Genomic DNA, 20,942 nt, shown 5'->3' with positions numbered 1-20,942 from the left:
AAAAACTCTGATATGATTAGATCGATCAAATTATACAAATCTAGAGAAAGCCCGGATCTGATCAGAGTCAATCAGGGTTTCCTTATTAGATTTGATCAGGTTTGAACAGATTTAACTTGATGAAAACTCTGAACAGAATAAAACATATTTAATTCACTCAAGTACATTAATATAATCACACCTGTGGTTAGATTACATTCGATCCAGGGAATAGGTATCCTGATTTGATGTATGATCTACGTTTAGATCCATAAATTTTCCCCTGGTATCAGATGATCACCTCACTTTGATTAATTCATTCCAAAATGAACTACTACCTTAGGTACCTCCACTATTTGTTCGTTCAAGACGACATCGTCCAAAAATCTGGCTGTAAACCCTCGATTGCCATGAAACCAGAAAATAACAACCTGGAATTTAAATTATAAGTAAGCAATCTGCATTTTTTTGTACAACACTGCAAAGTAAGTGAATACTTTTCAATTCTAAATTTTTTTCTAAAAACCAAGAAATCATTTTCAGCTGTTGAAAATTCATAATCTCGAATTTTTCACAACGCACCTAATTCTATATAGGTAATCATTTTTCAACAGAAATGTACGTAGGTAATTAAAAATTCAGAATTTTTTCAAGGAAAATTTATGAAAAGCTCCGTAATTGATATCGATTTCTAATAACAAAATTTCATCACAATCAGGCATGAAACTCACTATTTTATTTTTTTAGTGACTTTAGTGACTGAAAAATAGCAAAAAAGTGACCAAAAATTTGAAAAAAAGTGACCAAAATTTTAAGAAATGTGAGCAAAGTATATATTATGTAGCGATCATCGGAGAATTTTTTAGTAACCCTCTCCGCCCCCTGCATGGACGATTGGGCGTAGAAAAGTGTTGATGTATACCCAGGGGCGGATGGGGCACTTCGAAGTACCGGGATTCGGCGCCAGTGCTGATGCGACGCAGGTTTTTTTGGGGCGATGATGGGGGGAGGGAGTATGTGACGAAGGAATAAAATCATGTGTACTTTTTTTGAATTTTTTTACTTTGAATATTTTAGTCAATGTTGTAATTTTGAGGGAGGTTTAAACATTACAAATTCGTCAACTTTTGAGGGAAAAAAACGCAAAAAGTTGCTGATTTTTTAAAAAATTGAACAATTTGACGAAATTGAAATGAGTGTATTAGATCTACGTATTTACTGAACTAAATTAGAATTTGTATGCTGAATTAGGTCAACCTAAGTATGAATTCGTAAAAAGATAGAACAAATTTTTGAAAAATTTACAGTTTTATGACTAAAAAATAATCCACTTGCACCTACACTAAATTGAGCCAAATAGGTTGAATAAAATAGGTATGAAACGGTGAACATTTTGCCAGAGCGGAGTGAGGGCGAAAATTTTGGAAAATCCAAACTTGAAAAGTGTAAAAAAATGTCATTTTCGTTACTGAACATGCAAACTTTGGAGCAGATATCATCTTGGATCCTATGGTTGAAAGAAAAACAAAGTGGCCCGAGCAAAGCGAGGGCGAAAGCTTTTGAAAATTTTCATTTCGAGATGCCTAAAAACGAGGTTTTTTAAATGCAAGGAGTTTATTTTTATTTTTTTTAATTTTAGAATTAGAATGATGTTTTTTTAGGAAGTTAATTTTGAAAAAAGAAAAGAGAACAAGCTCGAGCGAGGGCGAAAGCTCTTGCAAATTTGAATTTTGAGAAGAGGCATAAAAACGATTTTTTTTTTAATGTGAGGATGAAGAGTTTATTTTTCGGCTTTAAAACTTAATTTTTTTTAGAAATTTTCATCTTGATTTTGAAAAATAAAATTAAACAAGCCCGAGCGAAGCGAGGGCAAAAGATTTTGAAAATTTGTGTTTCAAGAAGTAAAAAATAATGTTTTTCTTTTATCAGAGCTACACTTTCAGCACTGCTGCGGCGCCGAATTATTTTCTTTTTTACACGACAAATCGTTAAAAAAGTGACCAAAGTCACTTTTTTTGGCCATTTTCGCTGAAATAGTGACAAAAAGTGACTTGCACGTGAAATAGTGACAAAGTCACTTTTTAAGTGACCTTGTTTCATGCCTGCACAATCAGATTTCCATTTTTTCACTAAATTTCAATATTTCACTGAAAAAAAAAAAACGCAAATTAATTTCAATAAAAATCTGCAGATAATTTACAAAATCTTTTTTTGTTATCAAAAATCCATCTCTGACGTTTATCGATTTCTCCCTTCCTCCTGTACGGTATCTAAAATGTCACTATCTGATAAAAAATATACATAAATATCACCAGATAATACTCACGCTTCTCATTGTCAACATTTTTTTTTGTCATTTTCACTGTCGGTTTGGTTTTATAAATAATTTTTTGGTACGCAGCTGTTTTCAAGAAATTTCGGAACTGATTTCAAAGAACGACATTTCGAGTGAGTTATTTTACTTATTTCATTTGACTACTTTTTCGAGAGTCGTATTTCTTCAGGAATTCATAGCTCCTTTCCTTTTGAACTTGGAGTTTCAGATTTTTTATGGGATACATCTATAGCTGGAAGTAAACTACCGAGGCTTTTTTCAACCTATTTTTATGAATTATGACCATTGTAATTACCTAATTAAGATCACCTATGCCCAAACTGTTTTCCTCGGGGATTGTATCAAGTGCTCTTGCTCTATGCGTAGGTCATACCTTTTAATTCCTTTCGATTTTCTCTGAGAAAATTGAAAAATCTGCGTAGACAACTGAAATATCAACTTCAGCAGCTGAAAATTTCTTCTTGGCCTTGTCTAACCATACATAACTATACCTATTCTAATGCCAAAATAATAATATGAGAAGTTAGATACGCGACCTAGGCCAACTATTTTTGATCTATTTTGAAAAATTCACGCGGATAATTCGAAAAATCGCTCCAAAACAATCGAAATATCAACGTCATTTGTTGGAAGTTCGAGGTTCATAACTTTGATTTGATTTCCCTACACGTGTTAAAAAATATATTGCATACCTTTTTATGGCTTATTTCATATCCTGCGGATAAACTTATCTTTTTTTATGAAAAAACTACGCGACAAAAATGAGAAAAAATTGATTATCGTTGGCACAGACGTACCATGATTTATCAAAATGTAGATAATTTCGTTGATTTGTCACTCGGATGGATAGGTACGTAATATGAAACTAGAGATAATTCGGTTCACGTAAATCGCAATGGTACAATTTTAATGATTAAAAAATTAAAAATATGTAAATTGTAAGTTGATAAATGAAAAAAAAAGAAATAGAAATATCTACATTTTTTTTCCAATTTTCAAAGGTTTTTTCAAATTGCTAAAAATTCGTTTCAATTTCAACAGCTGCTCATTCTTACGAAAGCTCACAAACAAATACCTGCATGTCGAAAGAATTGCATAATCGGTTTGCCGTAAATGCAGCACGCGAATTATTTACGGCAAACTGAGTATGCATTTTTATTAACACCATCAGCGTGTTTTTAAATCATCTGTTCTATGTAAACCGGAACTTCGAACCAAAAAAAAAATTAAGTGGAGTCTTCTGATTTCGCTCAGATTTTTTTACACGAGTTTCCTTCCATGGTACGAGTATGCAAGTACAACCGTCCCACCCCTTCTCCCCCTCCCAGAAATGGATGGAGTGTGCGTCGTAATTTTAAATTCTCTTAAAGACTGGTTGAACTTGGAACAAATCTGTTCGCAGAGTTTCAAAGAAAAATATACCAAGAAGTTTCGAACTCATATTCTATCGAAATCTGAAAACCCCAAATTTGAACGTTCAGAGCAAAAGCTCAACTTCTCATACGAGAGCAAAAGATTGGAAACATTGAAAATTTGTAAAAAAAATTACATTGTAGATGATTTTTTATCGTCTATTTGGCTACCTAGCTTTTAAAACTATCTCAACACTTCTTACGAGCACAAACCTTCCCTCCATTATGATGAAAATTCATGAAAGTAGTAAACGTTCGATCGAAACGCAGTTTTCAGGCGAAAAAAATGTCATTGCGATCCAGCATGGAAGCGATTAATTCAATTTTCGAAGTCAAGGATGCAGCAAAACCACACGATTTTTGTGTCCATGTAAGAATCATCGAAGGAAGTCAATTTGCCGGAATAAATGCGGATCCTGTAAGAGTTTGCGTTCAAATCGGAAGGAACAAAAAGTACACTCAAGAAATAGGAAACACAATTTGTCCGGTCTATAAAGAAGTAAGTCCATAATATAAAATACTAAAGTGCCATGTCATGACACGAGACTAACGAGAGAAAACTTGAGCGAGCTGACAAAAATTTATCATTTTGATGAAATTCTCACATGATTTTGGTTCAAGTTATTTTATCAAAAAATTCAGCTAAGTTCAGCTGGTTCATTTTTTACATTACGATGCTTCCTTTTGAAAAAAAAAACCATCCTTACTCAGATTTGGTGTACGCATGTTTAAGTACTTCTATAGTTAGCAGTTATTTTATGAATATTTTACAGGATTTCAGATTCAATTTCAACGATAAGCCAGCCGCTGAGTTCTTAGATGAAATGATAACATTGACGGTAAGTTGGAAAAATTTCCGCTTTCAGAAATGTGCATATTTTTTTCTCTTATCGAAATAAGTATTTAAAAAAACCCTGGGCGAAAGTTACAATTCAAGAATACTTTGTTGAATAGGTTTTGCATGTTAAAACACAAATGCTTCGTATGAAGAAGACTGAAACTACAATAGGCACATACAAAGTAAATCTGAGAACTGTGTATGACGAACCAGGTGAAGTCCAATGGAATGATAAAAGAAATATTTTAACCATGATATACCTAAATATTATCATTTTAATAACATTTCCAAAAAATCTGCGCAGATCATCAATTCATTGACAAAATTTGTGAATTAAGAGACCCACACCACATTGGCGGAAGTTGTAAAGGTACTGTGAAATGTGATTTCCGTATAACCTGCCAGGGAAACAACGCAATAACGCCATCCATACCCACAGTGATCACAACTGAATACGATGAGGTCGACAGGTAAGCAACGAGAAATGATTATTTGACCATTATTATACTCACATTTTCATTTGAAAAACTTATGAACAATTTTTAGGATTTCACCAAAATCAGACGAGGAACGTAAGAGAGAAAAGCAAAAAGTTCGCTTGATTGTGAAAATTTACAGAGCAGATGGTCTTCCAAAAATGACTCGCTCAGTTGGAACGTACGTTAAAGAAAATTTCGCCGGAGAGTCAAAAAAAGATTTCGTTAATCCTTACGTTGAAGTCTCTTTCGCTGGATTAGAAGTAAGAATGCATCTTTTTGAAATAAACAAACTAAAAATATTACTACAGTTTCGGTTGAATAAAATCTGTTTACATCTGATCAGATCAACGAATTGACCGCATCAGAGCAGATTAGATTAAAAATACGCTTATCTGATCAGATAGAATCGTACTCACTCAGAGACAATTTATTTGAACTAAGTATAATCAGATTCGTGAATTCCTCAAGTTCAATTTAATCAGAGTTAGGATCGAATTCGATTTATTCATACTGGTTCAGATCAGGAAATAATCCTTATCTGATTTGAAATACACTTATCCGATCATATAAAAGCATGCATGTTCAAGGAAAAGTGATTTAATCTAATCAGGCTTCCAATAAGATTGGAGAAACGCTTCCTGCCCTGTATCTAATAATTCACTTGAATTTTTAATCAGATTTTCAGTCTGTTTAGACAGGATCAGATCAGATTAGTTCTGATCAGATAAGATCAGATTAGATCAGATTAGATCAGATTAGTTCTGATCAGATAAGATCAGATTAGTTCTGATCAGATAAGATTAGATCAGATTAGTTCTGATCAGATAAGATCAGATTAGTGCCGATCAGATCAGATAAGATCAGATTAGTTCTGATCAGATAAGATCAGAGTAGTTTTGATCAGATAAGATCAGATTAGTTTTGATCAGATAAGATCAGATTAGTTTTGATCAGACAAGATCAGATTAGTTCTGATCAGACAAGATCGGATTAGTTTTGATCAGATAAGATCAGATAAGATCAGCTCAATTCTAATCAGATAAGATTAGATTTAATGAGATAAGGACAGATTTTATCAGAAAATTGATCAGATTTGTGCAGATCTAATTTGAAATGCGCTTATCTGATCAGATAAAATCATTCATACTCAGGAAAATCCTGTCCTGTGTCTAATAATTCAGTTGGATTTTTAATCAAATTCAGTATGTTCAGATCACATTAGAACAGGCCAGATCAGATCAGATCAGTACCGATCAGTTCAGATAAGACTAGATTATGCACTTTAGATCATGTCAGATTAAAAAATAGACTACATTTTAGCAGATCTGATTTGAAATGCGCTTATCTGATCAGCGAAAATTGATTGAGTCTAACAAGAGCTATTAATCAGATTGTATCAATTATGTTGCGGTTTGATTGGATTACATCATTGTTCAGACTTGAGCAGACCAGGAAATTGATCTTATTTGATTTTCTACACATTTTTATCCAAAAGTATGAAATCACATCTCTCTTCAGAGAAAATAAATTGAATAATTATTACCTAATAATGTCGTTTCAGATCTGATCAAATGATATCAGATCCAAACGTCCACTAGACTTGATTTAATCAAAGTTTTGATTGGATAGGGTCACGGGTGGTTAGTTGTCAAAAAAAAATGTTTTTTGAAGTTTCTGAAGCCATTTATGAATATTTTTTTGCGGTTTTGGGCTCATTTGAAAGCTTGATTCTTTGCGCGTGTTTTCTTTTTTTAAAATTGAATTTTGGTTCATGTGATGAATAGTTAATGGTGGATTTAGTGAGACACTTTTTTGTGACAACTAACAACCACCCCTGTTGTAAGTTGTCAAACACGCGTTCACTATTGATAAAAAAAAAAACTTACAATTCAATTTTCGAAAATTTTCAAAAAGATAACACGTGAGAAAGACTAAACTTTTAGATAAACCCAAAAACTTCGAAAAAATATCCATAAACGACTTAAAAATTGACTGGTCATTCTTTGAATTTTTTTTTTGCATAGGTAAATCGATCAATTCAACTTTTTATTCGTTTTATAGAATGAAAGGCAGAAAAAAATGATTCAATAATGCAATAGATAATTTTCTAAAAATATTTTTCCACTTTGATGCATATTTTGGTAAACTATCTCATTGACAACTAACAATATTCCCTTTTTTGACAACTAACAACTTCTCGTTTTTCATATTTGTACCAAAAAATTTTATTCATTTCAAAATTTTTTGTAATTGAACATGTGATTACTGAATCCGTGATAAAATTTCCTTTAAATTGATGTATAATTTATTTACTTTTGACAAATTTTTGATGTTTAAAAACGAAAAGTTCCAATTTAACATGTGTAACTTCGCACCTGTAAAATCACTTTTTTCAAAACTGTATCCCCAAATAAAAAGCTATGTTGTAAATTTTGCATGTTGGAACACTAATAGGTATAGCATGAAGTTATTATGCAGGTTTCGTGGAGATAGCGTTCATGTATCCTTTTAAAAACGCAATTTGACAACCAACAATTATTGACAACTAACCACCCGTGACCCTAAATCTAATCCGTTCAGGTCACATTAGAAAATTAGCCGCATTTATGCATAATTAATTCAAAAATGCTTATCAGATCAAATGATGCTTACTTGAGAGAAAGTGATTGAATCTAATCATGAATACTCATCCCTGGATGCAGTTTGATCAACGTTCTTATCGTACTTATCTGTTATGATACACGCTTAAGTATCTGATCAGATAGATTACGTTCAATAAGTAAAAAGTGATGGAATCCAATTATGATATGCAAGATCACATCAAATCCGAGCATTCTTCAGCTGCGATTCGGTCAAATTTTCGATTAGATCAGATCTGTTCAAATTAAGAAATCGTCCATATGTGATGCAAGCTTATCTGATATAATAAATTATATTCACTCAGGAGAAAGTATTGATAAGATATGAGGAGAAATCAATCACTGTTTTTTTTGTTTTCTGTTTTCAATCAACAGGGCAAAACAAAAGTGATACCACATAATTGTGCTCCAGTGTGGAATGAACAAATTGTTTTCCATGAAATGTTTTCGTCTTTATTCCAAAGAATCAAGATACAACTGAAAGAGAGAGATAATGATATAGTACACAGTAACATTATCGGTACACATTTCATCGATCTTAAAATAATATCACGCGCTGGAAACGGAGGCGAGTATAGAATTTTACGCAATATTACACAGGTAATCTACTATGAAAAGATAGAATTTATTAAATTTTTCAACTTTTCACAGGATTACCAACGTTCGGCCCTGCTTTCATTCATTTGTACGGTTCGACCAGAGAATTTGGCGAAGGTGTTGGGTATAGGGGTCGGTTACTCGTGGAAATTGAAACCAATATTTTGGAGGCTTTTGATGATGCCCCCACAGAAGTACAAATATCACGCGCGTGTACAATAACTGAAAAGGTAAACATCTGTATAAAAAATTGAAATCTAATGGAATTTTTCAGTTCTGTTAGGTACTTTAAGAATACCTACTGTAATTTTTACTTCAATTTTAACAACTTTTAACAAAAAAAAAAAAAAAATCATCACTTTTTTGAAAAATTTCTCCACATAATCAATTATGCTTATTTCACCAATGGTGGTTTAAGTCGGATCATGGAATAGCTCTAAAATCAGAAGAGTTTTTCCTATTTGGTTCCATCATGAACGCGACAATGATGGAAGTGAAGTCGAGAGACAAATTATTTTTTGAAATAAGCATCGGCAACGCTGGAAATACATTAGATGGTGACAAATATTCTCAAAATCACGACCACGTTCACGAAACTGATTATCAACGCAGGAGCTACGATTATTCTAATTCCGAGGCTCGCAGAAGTAAGTAATAAAACATTCAGAAATTTACAAGTAGGTAGCTTTCGTTTTTTTTTTGAGTGTTCTGCTGACCAGAATATTTTTATATCCTTGCTTGTTTTTCCCCTTCTGATTTTAATAAAAGTAGCGTTTCTCGATGTGAATAATTGATTAAAAATAGGCTTTTTTCTTCACTATTCCGCAGATATCGCTGCTTCGACTAAAACTGCAGATTGGTCTAGTACCACACCGCCGATGAATCCAATGACTCACAATAATGAAAGTTATTTCCTACCTTATCGAGATGATAAGCCATGTATGTACATAAAATCACACTGGCCAGATAATCGATTAAGGATGTACAACTCAAACATGATAATGAACCTGGCGGAAACGTTGGTGAGTTTTTTTTATTAGGTAATGCAGTGTCAGTGATGGAGTTTTGAAGTTTGAATTTTCCATTATAATTACGACTAAAAAATCTTAATGCTCACTTTTAATCATTCTTCGATGTAGGAAGAAGGATTGACCAATGTTTCTCACAAGATGGAAAAGAATGAACTGAAACAAGAGCTGGAGAACTTCACTGCACATTGTATTAAATACATATCGAAAGCTGAATTGAGATCAACAGATGATATGAGCATCAAACTCGATCGTGATAGGATGGAAATGTGCATTAGAGAGATAGTACGTATTTAATGAAATAGGTACAAATTGCCACTTGAAAAATTACTTTCATACATTAGTATTTTGAGAGATCAACGTTAAAAAACGTTCATTGCAGAAATCGATCAGAGAAAAAGTTGAAAAATTAAGAGCTGGTGTCACTAAACAATCATTAAAACATGCATGCAATGAAGCAAAGGGTTACTTAAAGAAGCTGAAAAGTATGATCGAAGATGTGAGTAATGCATAAAAATGTCTAGCACAATTTCACGCAAGTGGATAGGTAAGTATGTACCTACCTAATTATGACTCGATTATTTTCAGCCTCAAGACGCACTTCCGGATATTTTTTTGTGGCTCATAGTCAACAATAAAAGACACGCATATCAAAGAATAGCGGCAAAGGATTTGATATTCTCTGTGACCGAAGAAGAGCGTGGAAAATTTTGTTCAAAAGTTCATACACTGTTCCTTATGGTAAACAACATTTTTTAATCAATGCTTACTTTCACGTTTAATGTATTAAATACGTAAGTATAATTGAATCGGTGAGTGCAGAAAGGGAACAAGTCCATTTTCGCACTTTTCAGGAATAACAAAAAACTGATTTATTTGAAAATCAAAAATTTTTGGTAAACATGCTTAAGGTCATTGAAAGAGGACCCCAAGACACAATTTTTAGCACTGTTTAGAAAAAAAAATATTCACGTGCGCCGGCGCTGTTGCTGCCTAAACAAATGGGACTTGAACCCTTTCTGCACCCAATCGACAAAATTTTTTTTGAAATTGCTCGGGCACGAATGGGGCTTGATTCTACATCTAAGTACATCATTTAGACTGCTATCTCGTTTAAATTGACCAAAAACCCCTTGAGTTCTAAGACTTTTTGCCGAAGTTGTTAATTTTTTCATCATTTTTCAGTTCAGAGATTAACTTAGATTTCAAAAAATGGTCTTCTCAAAAATGTTAGTTATGTTTCAAGGAATTTAAAAAATTTTACAAAAAAGTCATAAATGCGGATCCGCCCTTTTTCTGTGCCCAAATACCACTTTCCCGGCAGTTTTGCGGAAATCTGACATCACCAGTCGATCCGCCGTACTTTGAAACCCTTATATCCGTGAAAAAAAAAAATTTCCAAAAATGTGACTTGTTACCTTTCTGCACTCACCGATTCAATTATTTTTAATAATGTATCTACCTATTTTGATACAGTTACCGGGCAATAAAAGAACAGATCCGTGTAGCAGATGGATTCAAGCGAAAATAGACATTTATCTATGGTTCGGTTTATTCGAAGAAAGAGAACATTTCTTTGAGGGATATCCAACAGGATATGAAAGGCCAAGTGAAGTTGAAAATATTGAAAAACCAAACTTTCTACCTCCTTTAATGATACATTGCACAGAGAAACACGTCAGTATACCATATTAAAATTTTTGATAAAAAATTGATAAAATAGATTCGCACTTCTTGAAAAATTTAAATGATAATCGATGCTTTGTTCATTATTTATAGACGTTTAAATTTCAAGCTCATATGTATGAAGCGCGGTCATTAATAGGATCAGATAATTCGGGTTTTTCTGATCCTTTTGCTCGAGTGTTTATCGGAGAATGTTCGAATAAGACTGAGGTAAATATTTTTCAACGTTTCGATAGCTTTTTAAAAAATTTTTAAAAGAAAAACTGAAAAAAAAATGAATTTTTTATTCAGATAAGACGTCAAACTGTAACGCCAATATGGAATGAAATGTTGATTATCGATGATATTACCCTGTATGGTTCTAAAGAGTATATAAAAAAGGAACCACCTCTCATCGTGATAGAAATTTTCGATGAAGATACTTGGGTAAATTTTAAAAATAGGAGTATGATCTGTCTGCCCTTTCTTACCTCTTGAATAATACCTATACAACCTATATGTGCCTACTTCACAGAGTAAATCCGACTATTTAGGATTAACCACAGCTCGCCCTCATGTTCAACTAGCAAACGAAACTGTTTGCCCCACTTCATTAAAATTGGAATGGTACAATATTCAGCGATGTGGTAAACGTGCTGGTGAACTTTTAGCAACATTTGAACTCATTCAGGTAATTTATAAAATTATTCGTTGGTAATTTGGCAAAATGTTTGAAATGAATTTATCGCCATTGCTCTTCTTATAGAACGAATTACCAGTAGAACATTCTCCCCGTGACAGATGTAGAAACGTTCAACCTAGAATGAGATCAGTTTCACCAATTCCACATACCATTGCACCCAAAAAAGCAATGTACCGGTAAGTCTCTAATTGAATAATGACGATAAGCACAAGTATACATTTTTTATTCTTTGTTGTTGTAAACTTTTACCACAGAATAGAAGTCTTTTTTGGGGGTCTGAGGAATTTAAAAAAAGGTTTGTGGGCGACTGTCAAACGACCACCCTGTGGGCACGTTTGGCACTTTAGTGCCAGTATTTGACATTGCGTCAAATTGAGACTGGGACGCAATGCCAATTTTTAGTGCCAGTGTCATAGTGTCAGAGTGCCAGTGTCAGTGCCACTGGCACTGGGAACTGATACATTGCGTCAATATGAGACTGAGACGCAATGCAAATTTTCAGTGCCAGTGCCAGTGCCAGTATCGGCAAGGAAAAATTATGAGGAAAGTTTTTTATTGCCGATTCTAGTAATTTTTCGCAGCAGTGTTGCCTGGGTAGAGGTGTTGTTGATGTAGATATCTCCATTTTCTTGTTTTACCGCCTTTTTTCTTCGAAATTTTTCGGCTCCGGCTGGACTCGAACCTGGGTTCCTTGCGTGACAGTCCGATGCTTTACCAACTACGCCACCACGTGAGACATAATTTATTTACGATGAAGCGGGTATTAGTTGATTGCTCATTCATTTTGACTTTTGAGCATGCATCACTGAACTTTTTAGACACTAGTAATTATTTTTTCAAGATTTTTTTTTTCTCTGAAATTATTACCTATCCCACTGGAGAAAATTTTAAATTTATTCGATTCCAATTTTCAATTTTTTCCTTATAAAAAACACTATTTTTTACAATTATTGTTTTTAAAAAGAGGGGTTCCAATTTTTTGTTTTTTTTTCTCAATGAAAATTTTCAAGAGTATAGGTAAACCTCAAAATTTAAAATATTTTTCAAAAAAAAAAAAATTTATTAGTTGAAAAAATTTACTGAAGCTTAGGAAAAAGTTGCAATAAGGTTTCAAAGAAAATTTTTCTCGTAGGTATTCAAAAAAAAAAAAAATGAAAATTTCAAGTATTGATAATGCTGATCCTAAAAACTTTTCTGGAACATATATTTTTGTTTAAATAGACGAGTAGGTAAGCATGAAAATTTTAAAGTTTGAATTTTTTTCTCAAAAAAAATTTTCAAAAGTAGGGCTTAAAAATTTTGAATAAAACTATTTAAAAAAAAAACGAATTTAAATTTGTTGGAAAAGCGCCTGTTCTTTTTTTGAAAAGAAAATAATTACAAAATGAAGAAATTTTAAAACTTGTATTTTTCTTATGTACTTGTATGCTCTTTTTAATGGATCGCGAAAAAAAAGTTGGACGATTTCGAGAAAATTCAGCGGGAACCTCCATTTTAAGTTGAAATTCACTCAGAAAAACTTTCGGTTTTGGAGGTTCCCCTGAAGGATGGATATTGGTCCTCAAAGAGGGGGAATATTCAAAAAATCTTGGGTTTTTCGCTCTGGTCCCCACCCAACCTGTATTGGAAAAAATTGTCCAGTTCCAAAAGATAGAATTTGAGATTCTGAGTCGATCTTTTGGCACACCAGCACTACTCTCAGTCATTATTGAACACCCCTCGTATATCCGCAGAAACTTGATTTCAAACTTTTGATGCATAAAAATTTTTTAAACAAAATTTTAAATTAAAATACAATTCTTAAAAAATCTGAAATTTTGCGAATTCTTTTATGTTTAATGTTCAAGCAAAGTTTTATTTGCTTAAAAACTAAAAAGTTGAGACTTGTATTATTGGAAAATGTTTTCAGTGCCAACATTTTACACTGGAGTGCCAATGCCTGATGCCCGAGTGTCATCACCTGACACTCCAGTGTCAAGATCTGACCCTGAGTGCCAGTGCCTGACACTCGAGTGCCGACACATGACACTCCAGTGTCAAAATCTGACACTGAGTGCCAAAATGTGACACTTAGTGTCAGATTTTGGCACTTTTTCGCTGGCATTGCGTCCTGAGTGCCAAACGTGCCCATAGGGCAATTGTAGAAATAGAATGCGCAGGAAAAACTCTATCATCAGATTTACAAGCTGCTGTGATCAAACCAAATTTTCTCGACTTGGTAAGTACAGAACAAATTTGTAAAATTATTAAAACGTTTTTTCGCATAAAAGAGTAGGCTTAATAATAGATAATGAAATGATATATTTTACAGGAGCTCCCAGAAGAAAACGTGTACAAGTCGCCTTTAACAATACGTGTGCTTAATCAACGAAGCTTCGGAAAACCTGAATTAATAGGCTCTCACGTCATTAATTCGGTTCACAAATACATTCACGATCCTGTGATTAAATGTGGAAAAAATGATCATATTGGTAAGGTTTACGAATTTTCTGACTTTCAGAATATCCCTATTAAATGTGAAAACCAAAATTAATTCATTTCTAATTATTTGTTTTATTGTGATCACAATAATATGATCAACGACATGAAAATAGGTGTCGATAAACATCTTGAAACGTTACATTTGACGAAAAAAGTAATAATTAAATTGGATCACGTAAGTAAAGGCGAATACATTTGTCAATTTTTCACGTGAGAACGGTTCTTTTGTTTTCTTAAATAACAAAATATATACGTACTTATCTTACAGGATTTGACTGTTGAGAATAAAACACGTAGGAACTCTATAGATTGTGATGATGCAGGTGGTAGCAGCTGGTGGACAAGATATTTCGCTTCTATGGAATCAGACGTCCCTCAAGTAATCTCAAATGAAAATTTTATAAGTAGGTACAGAGGTAGGTGAAGAAATATTAAAATGCGTGATGTGGTGTAGGAATTAGGAATAAGAGAGAATTTTAGAACTAGGAACAAATAATGAGAAGATAGGTATTAGGAAATTTTATGATTAGGAAATATTGGGATGGGTTTGGATTAGGATAAGACAAACCTACCTAACCACATAATACAAAAATGCTCTATTTTAATTCAAATACACGAAGATCTGTTTCAACCAATACTCAATCGAAAGAAAGGGATTTTATTTACAAGGTAGGTAGAACCTACATCATACACAATCTTAGTTGGAACGTATCCCAGTGTAAAAATAAACTCGAAAAGTAAATTGAATTTACATACATTTCTAGACATTGCAAGCAAGTCGAAATAGTTGGAAATCTACTAAATCTATACCTAGATTATTCAGATTGAATCACTGTATTAAATCCTTACCTAGATTATTCAGATGAATTCTAACTACTTTACCATTAACCTAATCATTACCTTGACCATATCAATAGTAGTTGGACTGAATCTATTCATAGATTATATCGTAGCCCTACACTTTGAAATAAGAACCTAAATGCTGACCAACATATTGGCTAGAGGATTTACCTCAGCCCTGCCGGTAACTTGACCAGGAAACTTACTCCATTAGAATTGATGTCCAATTAATTAGTGAAATAAATTCATAGCAACACAAAATAACACTCGCGTTACCGGAGAAATTATATCATTTTAATAAGTTCAATTTTAAACAAAATACTCGAATTCAGTCATGTAATGACTGGTAAATTTAAAGATAAAAAATTACATAAAAAATACGAACGCACGTTCTTAATCGAGTGGAAAAAACATACTGAGGAATAGGTAGGTATTACCTATTGTCATAATCACTCGAGTTTCCCACCATAGATTTTAACCTTGAAATGGGCTCATTGAATTTATGTACTAAGTTTTGCCTAACTATTTCTATTTAGGCTCGTCTATAGCACAGTGATTTATTTTACATAGGATGAACGTGAAGCAGAAAATCAGCGCATTAAAAATAAAAAAATTGTTAAATTCACAGTAAGTTTATCAGTATCCGCTTGCGTGGATTTAATATGTACCTACTTAGTCGGAAAGCCCGGTTAAGGATCTATTGCAGCCCCCCCGTCGATCCTCCGGGACAAATTTTTTCTTAATGGGGGGGAGTATAGTGATTTTGATTGACAGGTCAGCAGAAATAGCAGATTTTGCGCTCCAACATAGGACTTGCACAAAATTTTTCAAACCGTACAAAAGTAGATCGAAAGATCAAGCAAAACTTTATCAGCTGTCAAAATTTCAAGTGCTAAAGTGCGTTTTTCGATTTTTAGTGAATTTTTGAAAAATCAAATAGGCCAAAAATGAGGGGAAAAATCGAAATTTCACCAAATTGACCAAGAAAGCTGAAATTTGGGATATACCCTATTTTCGACATGCCAAATCGATTGGAAACTATTTCAAACCGTTTTGAGCAGTTCTGGAGCCTCCAGCAGATTTTTGAAACTCGAGATTCCCACAAAATTTCATCAAAATGGAGTTGGAAAGCTGAAATTTATTCTGCAAACAAATTTCAATGCGCTACGAAGTACTGCAGGGGGATTTCAAGTCATTTTGGAGCATCTAGCGACTTTTTGAAAATTCCTGGAGCCTCCGTCAGATTTTTGAAACTTTAAATTTTTACAAAATTTCATCAAATGGAGATGGAAAGTTGAAATTTACTCTACACTCCATTTTTAACACCCTCTGAAGACGACTTCAGCTGGGTTGAAGTAATTTTGGAGCGTTCAGCTACTTTTTGAAAATTCCTAGAACCTCCATCAGATTTTTGAAACTTCAAATTTTCACAAAATTTCATCAAATGGAGATGGAAAGCTGAAATTAACTCTACACTCCAATTTTAACTTCCTCTGAAGACGACTTCGGGTGGGTTTAAGTGATTTTGGAGCCTCCAGCGACTTTTTGAAAATTCCTGGAGCCTCCGTCAGGTTTTTGAAACTTTAAATTTTTACAAAATTTCATCAAATGGAGATGGAAAGCTGAAATTTACTCTACACTTCATTTTTAACACCCTCTGAAGACGACTTCAGCTGGGTTGAAGTAATTTTGGAGCCTTCAGCTACTTTTTGAAAATTCCTGGAACCTCCATCAGATTTTTGAAACTTCAAATTTTCACAAAATTTCATCAAATGGAGATGGAAAGCTGAAATTAACTCTACACTCCAATTTTAACTTCCTCTGAAGACGACTTCGGGTGGGTTCAAGTCATTTTGGAGCCTCCAGCGACTTTTTGAAAATTACTGGAGCCTCCAGTAGATTTTTGAAACTTGAAATTCCCGCAAAATTTTATCAAATGGAGTTGGCAAGCTGAAATTTACTTCGCAAACTTATTTCAATACGATATGAAGTCGACTACATGGTGGTTTCAAGTGTTTTTAAATGGTTTTAAAGCTTCCAGCTACTTTTTGGAAATTTTAATTTTCCAAGAAACACCATACAACCTTTCAAAAAGTTGCTGGAGGCTCCAAAACGACTTGAAATCCACCAGCAGTCGACTTCGTAGCGTATGGAAATTAGTTTGCAGAATGAATTTCGACTTTCCATCCCCGTTTGATGAAATTTTACTGAAATTTCAAGTTTCAAAAATCTACTGGAGGCTCCAGTAATTTAAAAAAAATCACTGGATGCTCCAAAATGACTTGAAATCCCCCTGCAGCTGACTTCGTAGCGTATTGAAACTAGTTTGCAGAGTGAATTTCGGCTATCCAACTCCATTTGATAAAATTTTGTTGAAATTTCGAGTTTCGAAAATCTGCTGGTAGGCTCCAGAACTGCTCAAAACGGTTTGAAACAGTTTCCAATCGATTTGACATGTCGAAAATAGGATATAACCCAAATTTCAGCTTTCTTGATCAATTTGGTGAAATTTTGATTTTTCCCCCGCCTTTTTCACAAATTCACCAAAAATCGAAAAACGCACTGTGGCACTTGAAATTTTGACAGGTGATAAATTGTTGCTTGATCTTTCGTTCTACCTTTAAATGACCGCCATTTTGTAAGTAGGGCCACTTTTTTTCGAGCCTTAATCGGGCTCCCCGACTAACTCATTCTGAGGTAATGCATAATCTAATCGCACTTTCAACTTTTCAGATATATCCAAATGAACTAGAAGCGCAACCGGAATTTAATCGGTTTCAAGATTGGTTATCATCATTCGATCTTTACAGTGGTAAAGTGTTTGAACAGGATTTCAACGACACGAATAGACTCACTGGCACATTTAAGGTCTATACTCTTTTAAGGGTAACCATGAAAACAAAAATGAATCAGCCATTAGAATAACGCGAAGTCATATTGTATTTCAGGGTTCATTCAAAGTTTATAAATGCCTCCCACCTGAGGATACCGTTTATTCTCATGTTGACTCTGTGCCCGGATCTCATCGAGGTGTTTCATTTAATAATCCAACTCGCGTGATGATTCATATTTACATAGTGAAAGCACAGAATCTTCATCCGATTAATGAAAACGGATATCTAGATCCTTACATCTGCATTCAGTTGGGATCGCAAAGGCAAGAAAGCAAATACATCCCGAAAGAATTAAATCCAGTGTTTGGAGAGTATGGCAAACAAAGCGTATTTCAATTTTTGTTAACCACATCTTAAAACTAAGAAAGACCATTGTTTTCAGATGTTTCAAAATTGAAGCAGAATTTCCTCGAGATTCATTGTTGACCATTCAAGTTCTAGATCGCAAATTCATATTTCCAAATAATGTAATTGGTGAAACGAAAATTGATCTGGAAAATCGATTTCATAGTAGACATCGTGCAATATGTGGTTTATCAAAAAAATATGAAACGTAAGAAAATTAGCTACTCTCGTCGGCATAATACACAATACTTACATCTGAGGATAGAACCATCATGAACTAATACGTTATTGTTGATACAGAACTGGTTGTAACAAATGGAGAGATACAATGAAGCCCACAGAAATATTACAGGAACTTTGTAAAAATTCAAAACTAGATTCACCTTCTTACAAAAAAAGTTCAGTTAAAATTGGCTCCACACAATTTAAAATTCAGAACAAGGCAATCAAAGGTGAACTTTTAGAAAATAAGAACTAAGTAATTTTCAAGTACCTACCTAGGCATCTTGGCACTTGATTCAAACTCTTTCCAACAAATTTTACAGGAGATAATGAACAAATGGCTTTAGCTGTGCTGCATCATTGGGATCAAATGGAACCACCTGTAGGTTGGGCTTTAGTTCCAGAGCATGTTGAATTGAGACCTTTATATAAATCTGGTAAAAAAATATGGAAAGAGTAAGTATTCGTGAGAAAAAACACCGAATTTGAAAATAATAAGTAGGTACCTCAGCTGCATACTTATAGTAAATTTTATTTTTATTTTTTTCTTTCTAGGGTAAGTTGATAATGTGGGTAGATATTTTCCCTCTGGATAGTTCTGCACATTTATCGACACCGGTACCACGAGATATCTCTCCAAGAAAATTCAAGTCGTACGAATTACGAGTAATTATATGGAATACCAGCAATGTAAAGCTAGACGATAAAGCTTTCTTAACTGGTGAAAAAATGTCAGATATCTATGTAAAAGGGTGAGTAATAAATGATCAAAACTACATGTTTGCACATAAGATAGGTAATTGATGCTGAATATTTGCGAAGAAAAAATGCTCTCATTAAATGCTCCTATTTTGTTACAGTTGGGCCATTGGTCCTGAAGAAGACGGCCAATGCACCGATGTACATTACAGGTCCTTAACAGGAGAGGGAAATTTCAACTGGAGATTTATATTTCCATTCGACTACTTCGCTTGTGGAAAGAAAATAGTAACTACAAAAAAATCAGGCATCGTTTTTACAGATGAACGTGAATGTAAAATTCCAGCTCGATTACAATTACAACTTTTCGACGATGATTTGATTTCTGCTGATGATTGTTTGGGTATGTAATCTAAGCACAAAATTTGTAATTGTAGAATTTTTATAAATTTCTTTCATTTTTTTTTTTTTAGGATTTTTAGTTTTAGATCTTCACCGATTTCCGGAAGGAGCTAGATCTGCCAAGTTATGTACATTAGATATGTTGAAAGATAACCGTTCTGTCACCATGATCAACATATTTAAGAAAAAGAGAGTGAAAGGATGGTGGCCTTTTCATGTTAAAAAAGAAAACGGAGACATGGAATTGACGGTGAGAATATTCAGCTTGCATATTTCAACTTTATTGAGAATTTCTTGTGAAGCTTGCAACATTTACTTTTCCCCAACTCTTAAAAATTATTTATTAAGATCTATTGATCGTGAATTTCTTAACATTAGGGAAAAGTTGAAGCTGAATTACATCTTCTCACAAAGGAAGAAGCCGAAAAAAAACCAGCTGGATGTGGCCGAAATGAACCAAGTCCTTTGGAAAAACCATTGTAAGCATAATTAATTTCCGAAGTCCTCATGCTCAATGCTCATTATATCAATAATCAAACCAAAACTCATACGGGTCATTTACAAGATTTTAATGATTTATTCCTTCTATTTTGTTTTAGACGTCCAGATAGTTCGTTTCTGTGGTTTTTCAATTTCTATAAAATGACCAGATACATCATCTGGCATAATTACAAATGGACTCTATTCAAAATTGTAATGTTCATTTTAATCATCGAATTCATCTTTGCAATGCTTTCTCAGCTTCCAAGTTACTTGGTTTCGAAATTGTTAGATAAATTCTGAGCTTTTATCACCTAAGTAATAAGATTGATTCGTGTTATTGTAGAAATTATGAAATATACTTAGTTCTTCAAAAAAAAAGTAATTCATTTTAAACATTTTGTAAACGTGGCAAAATTTTAATGATATTTTTTTGACTAATTTGAGGTCACTGAGTACGAAAGCGACGTCTCACTTGATCCTATTGTTGCGCAGTTTTCGAGAAAATCGCCATTTATCAATGAAGAAAACATCAACGGCGCTCAAATTGGACAGCAGATTCGGACTCGGCAACCTCGAATTAATCAAAAAAGACCTTTTAGCCGATTTTTTGGAAATTAAAAAAAAAATCCAAAAGAGTAAGTTTATGCATTTAAAAAAATCTGGCCACGAATGGAGTCAAAATTTGGGTTAAGAGAAATTTTTAGGGATGACGAATTCATTTCTAGCGTCAGATTTTCACCATGGCACTTCCTTTTACCCGAAAAGATCTATTTCAGGTACCTATCTAAAAAGAGGAAGAAATGCAGGTATTTTCAAAAATTACTTTTTTTTGACACGTATAAATATTTTGACTATTTCGAGAACACTGAGCATAAAAATAGCAATTTTATTAGAAAAATTA

The 20,942-nt window shown here is 33.5% G+C and overlaps 1 protein-coding gene and 1 pseudogene across 1 annotated transcript; both read left to right on the top strand.

Moving 5' to 3' along the window:
* Positions 1-2,300: 2,300 nt before the first annotated feature.
* Positions 2,301-8,501, top strand: LOC135838998 (otoferlin-like). Its single transcript, XM_065354833.1, has 8 exons — positions 2,301-2,427; positions 3,997-4,225; positions 4,500-4,565; positions 4,681-4,777; positions 4,869-5,034; positions 5,111-5,303; positions 8,058-8,282; positions 8,334-8,501. The coding sequence occupies exons 2-8, from the start codon at positions 4,013-4,015 to the stop codon at positions 8,499-8,501; spliced, it is 1,128 nt and encodes a 375-aa protein (XP_065210905.1). The 5' UTR covers positions 2,301-2,427; positions 3,997-4,012.
* LOC135840212 (otoferlin-like) lies at positions 8,338-20,405 on the top strand (annotated as a pseudogene).
* Positions 20,406-20,942: the final 537 nt, after the last annotated feature.

Source organism: Planococcus citri, chromosome 3, assembly GCF_950023065.1.
Source record: "Planococcus citri chromosome 3, ihPlaCitr1.1, whole genome shotgun sequence".
NCBI classification, from domain to species: domain Eukaryota; kingdom Metazoa; phylum Arthropoda; class Insecta; order Hemiptera; family Pseudococcidae; genus Planococcus; species Planococcus citri.
Note: the sequence above shows the minus strand (reverse complement) of the source record. Positions and strands in the feature narration are given on the sequence as shown.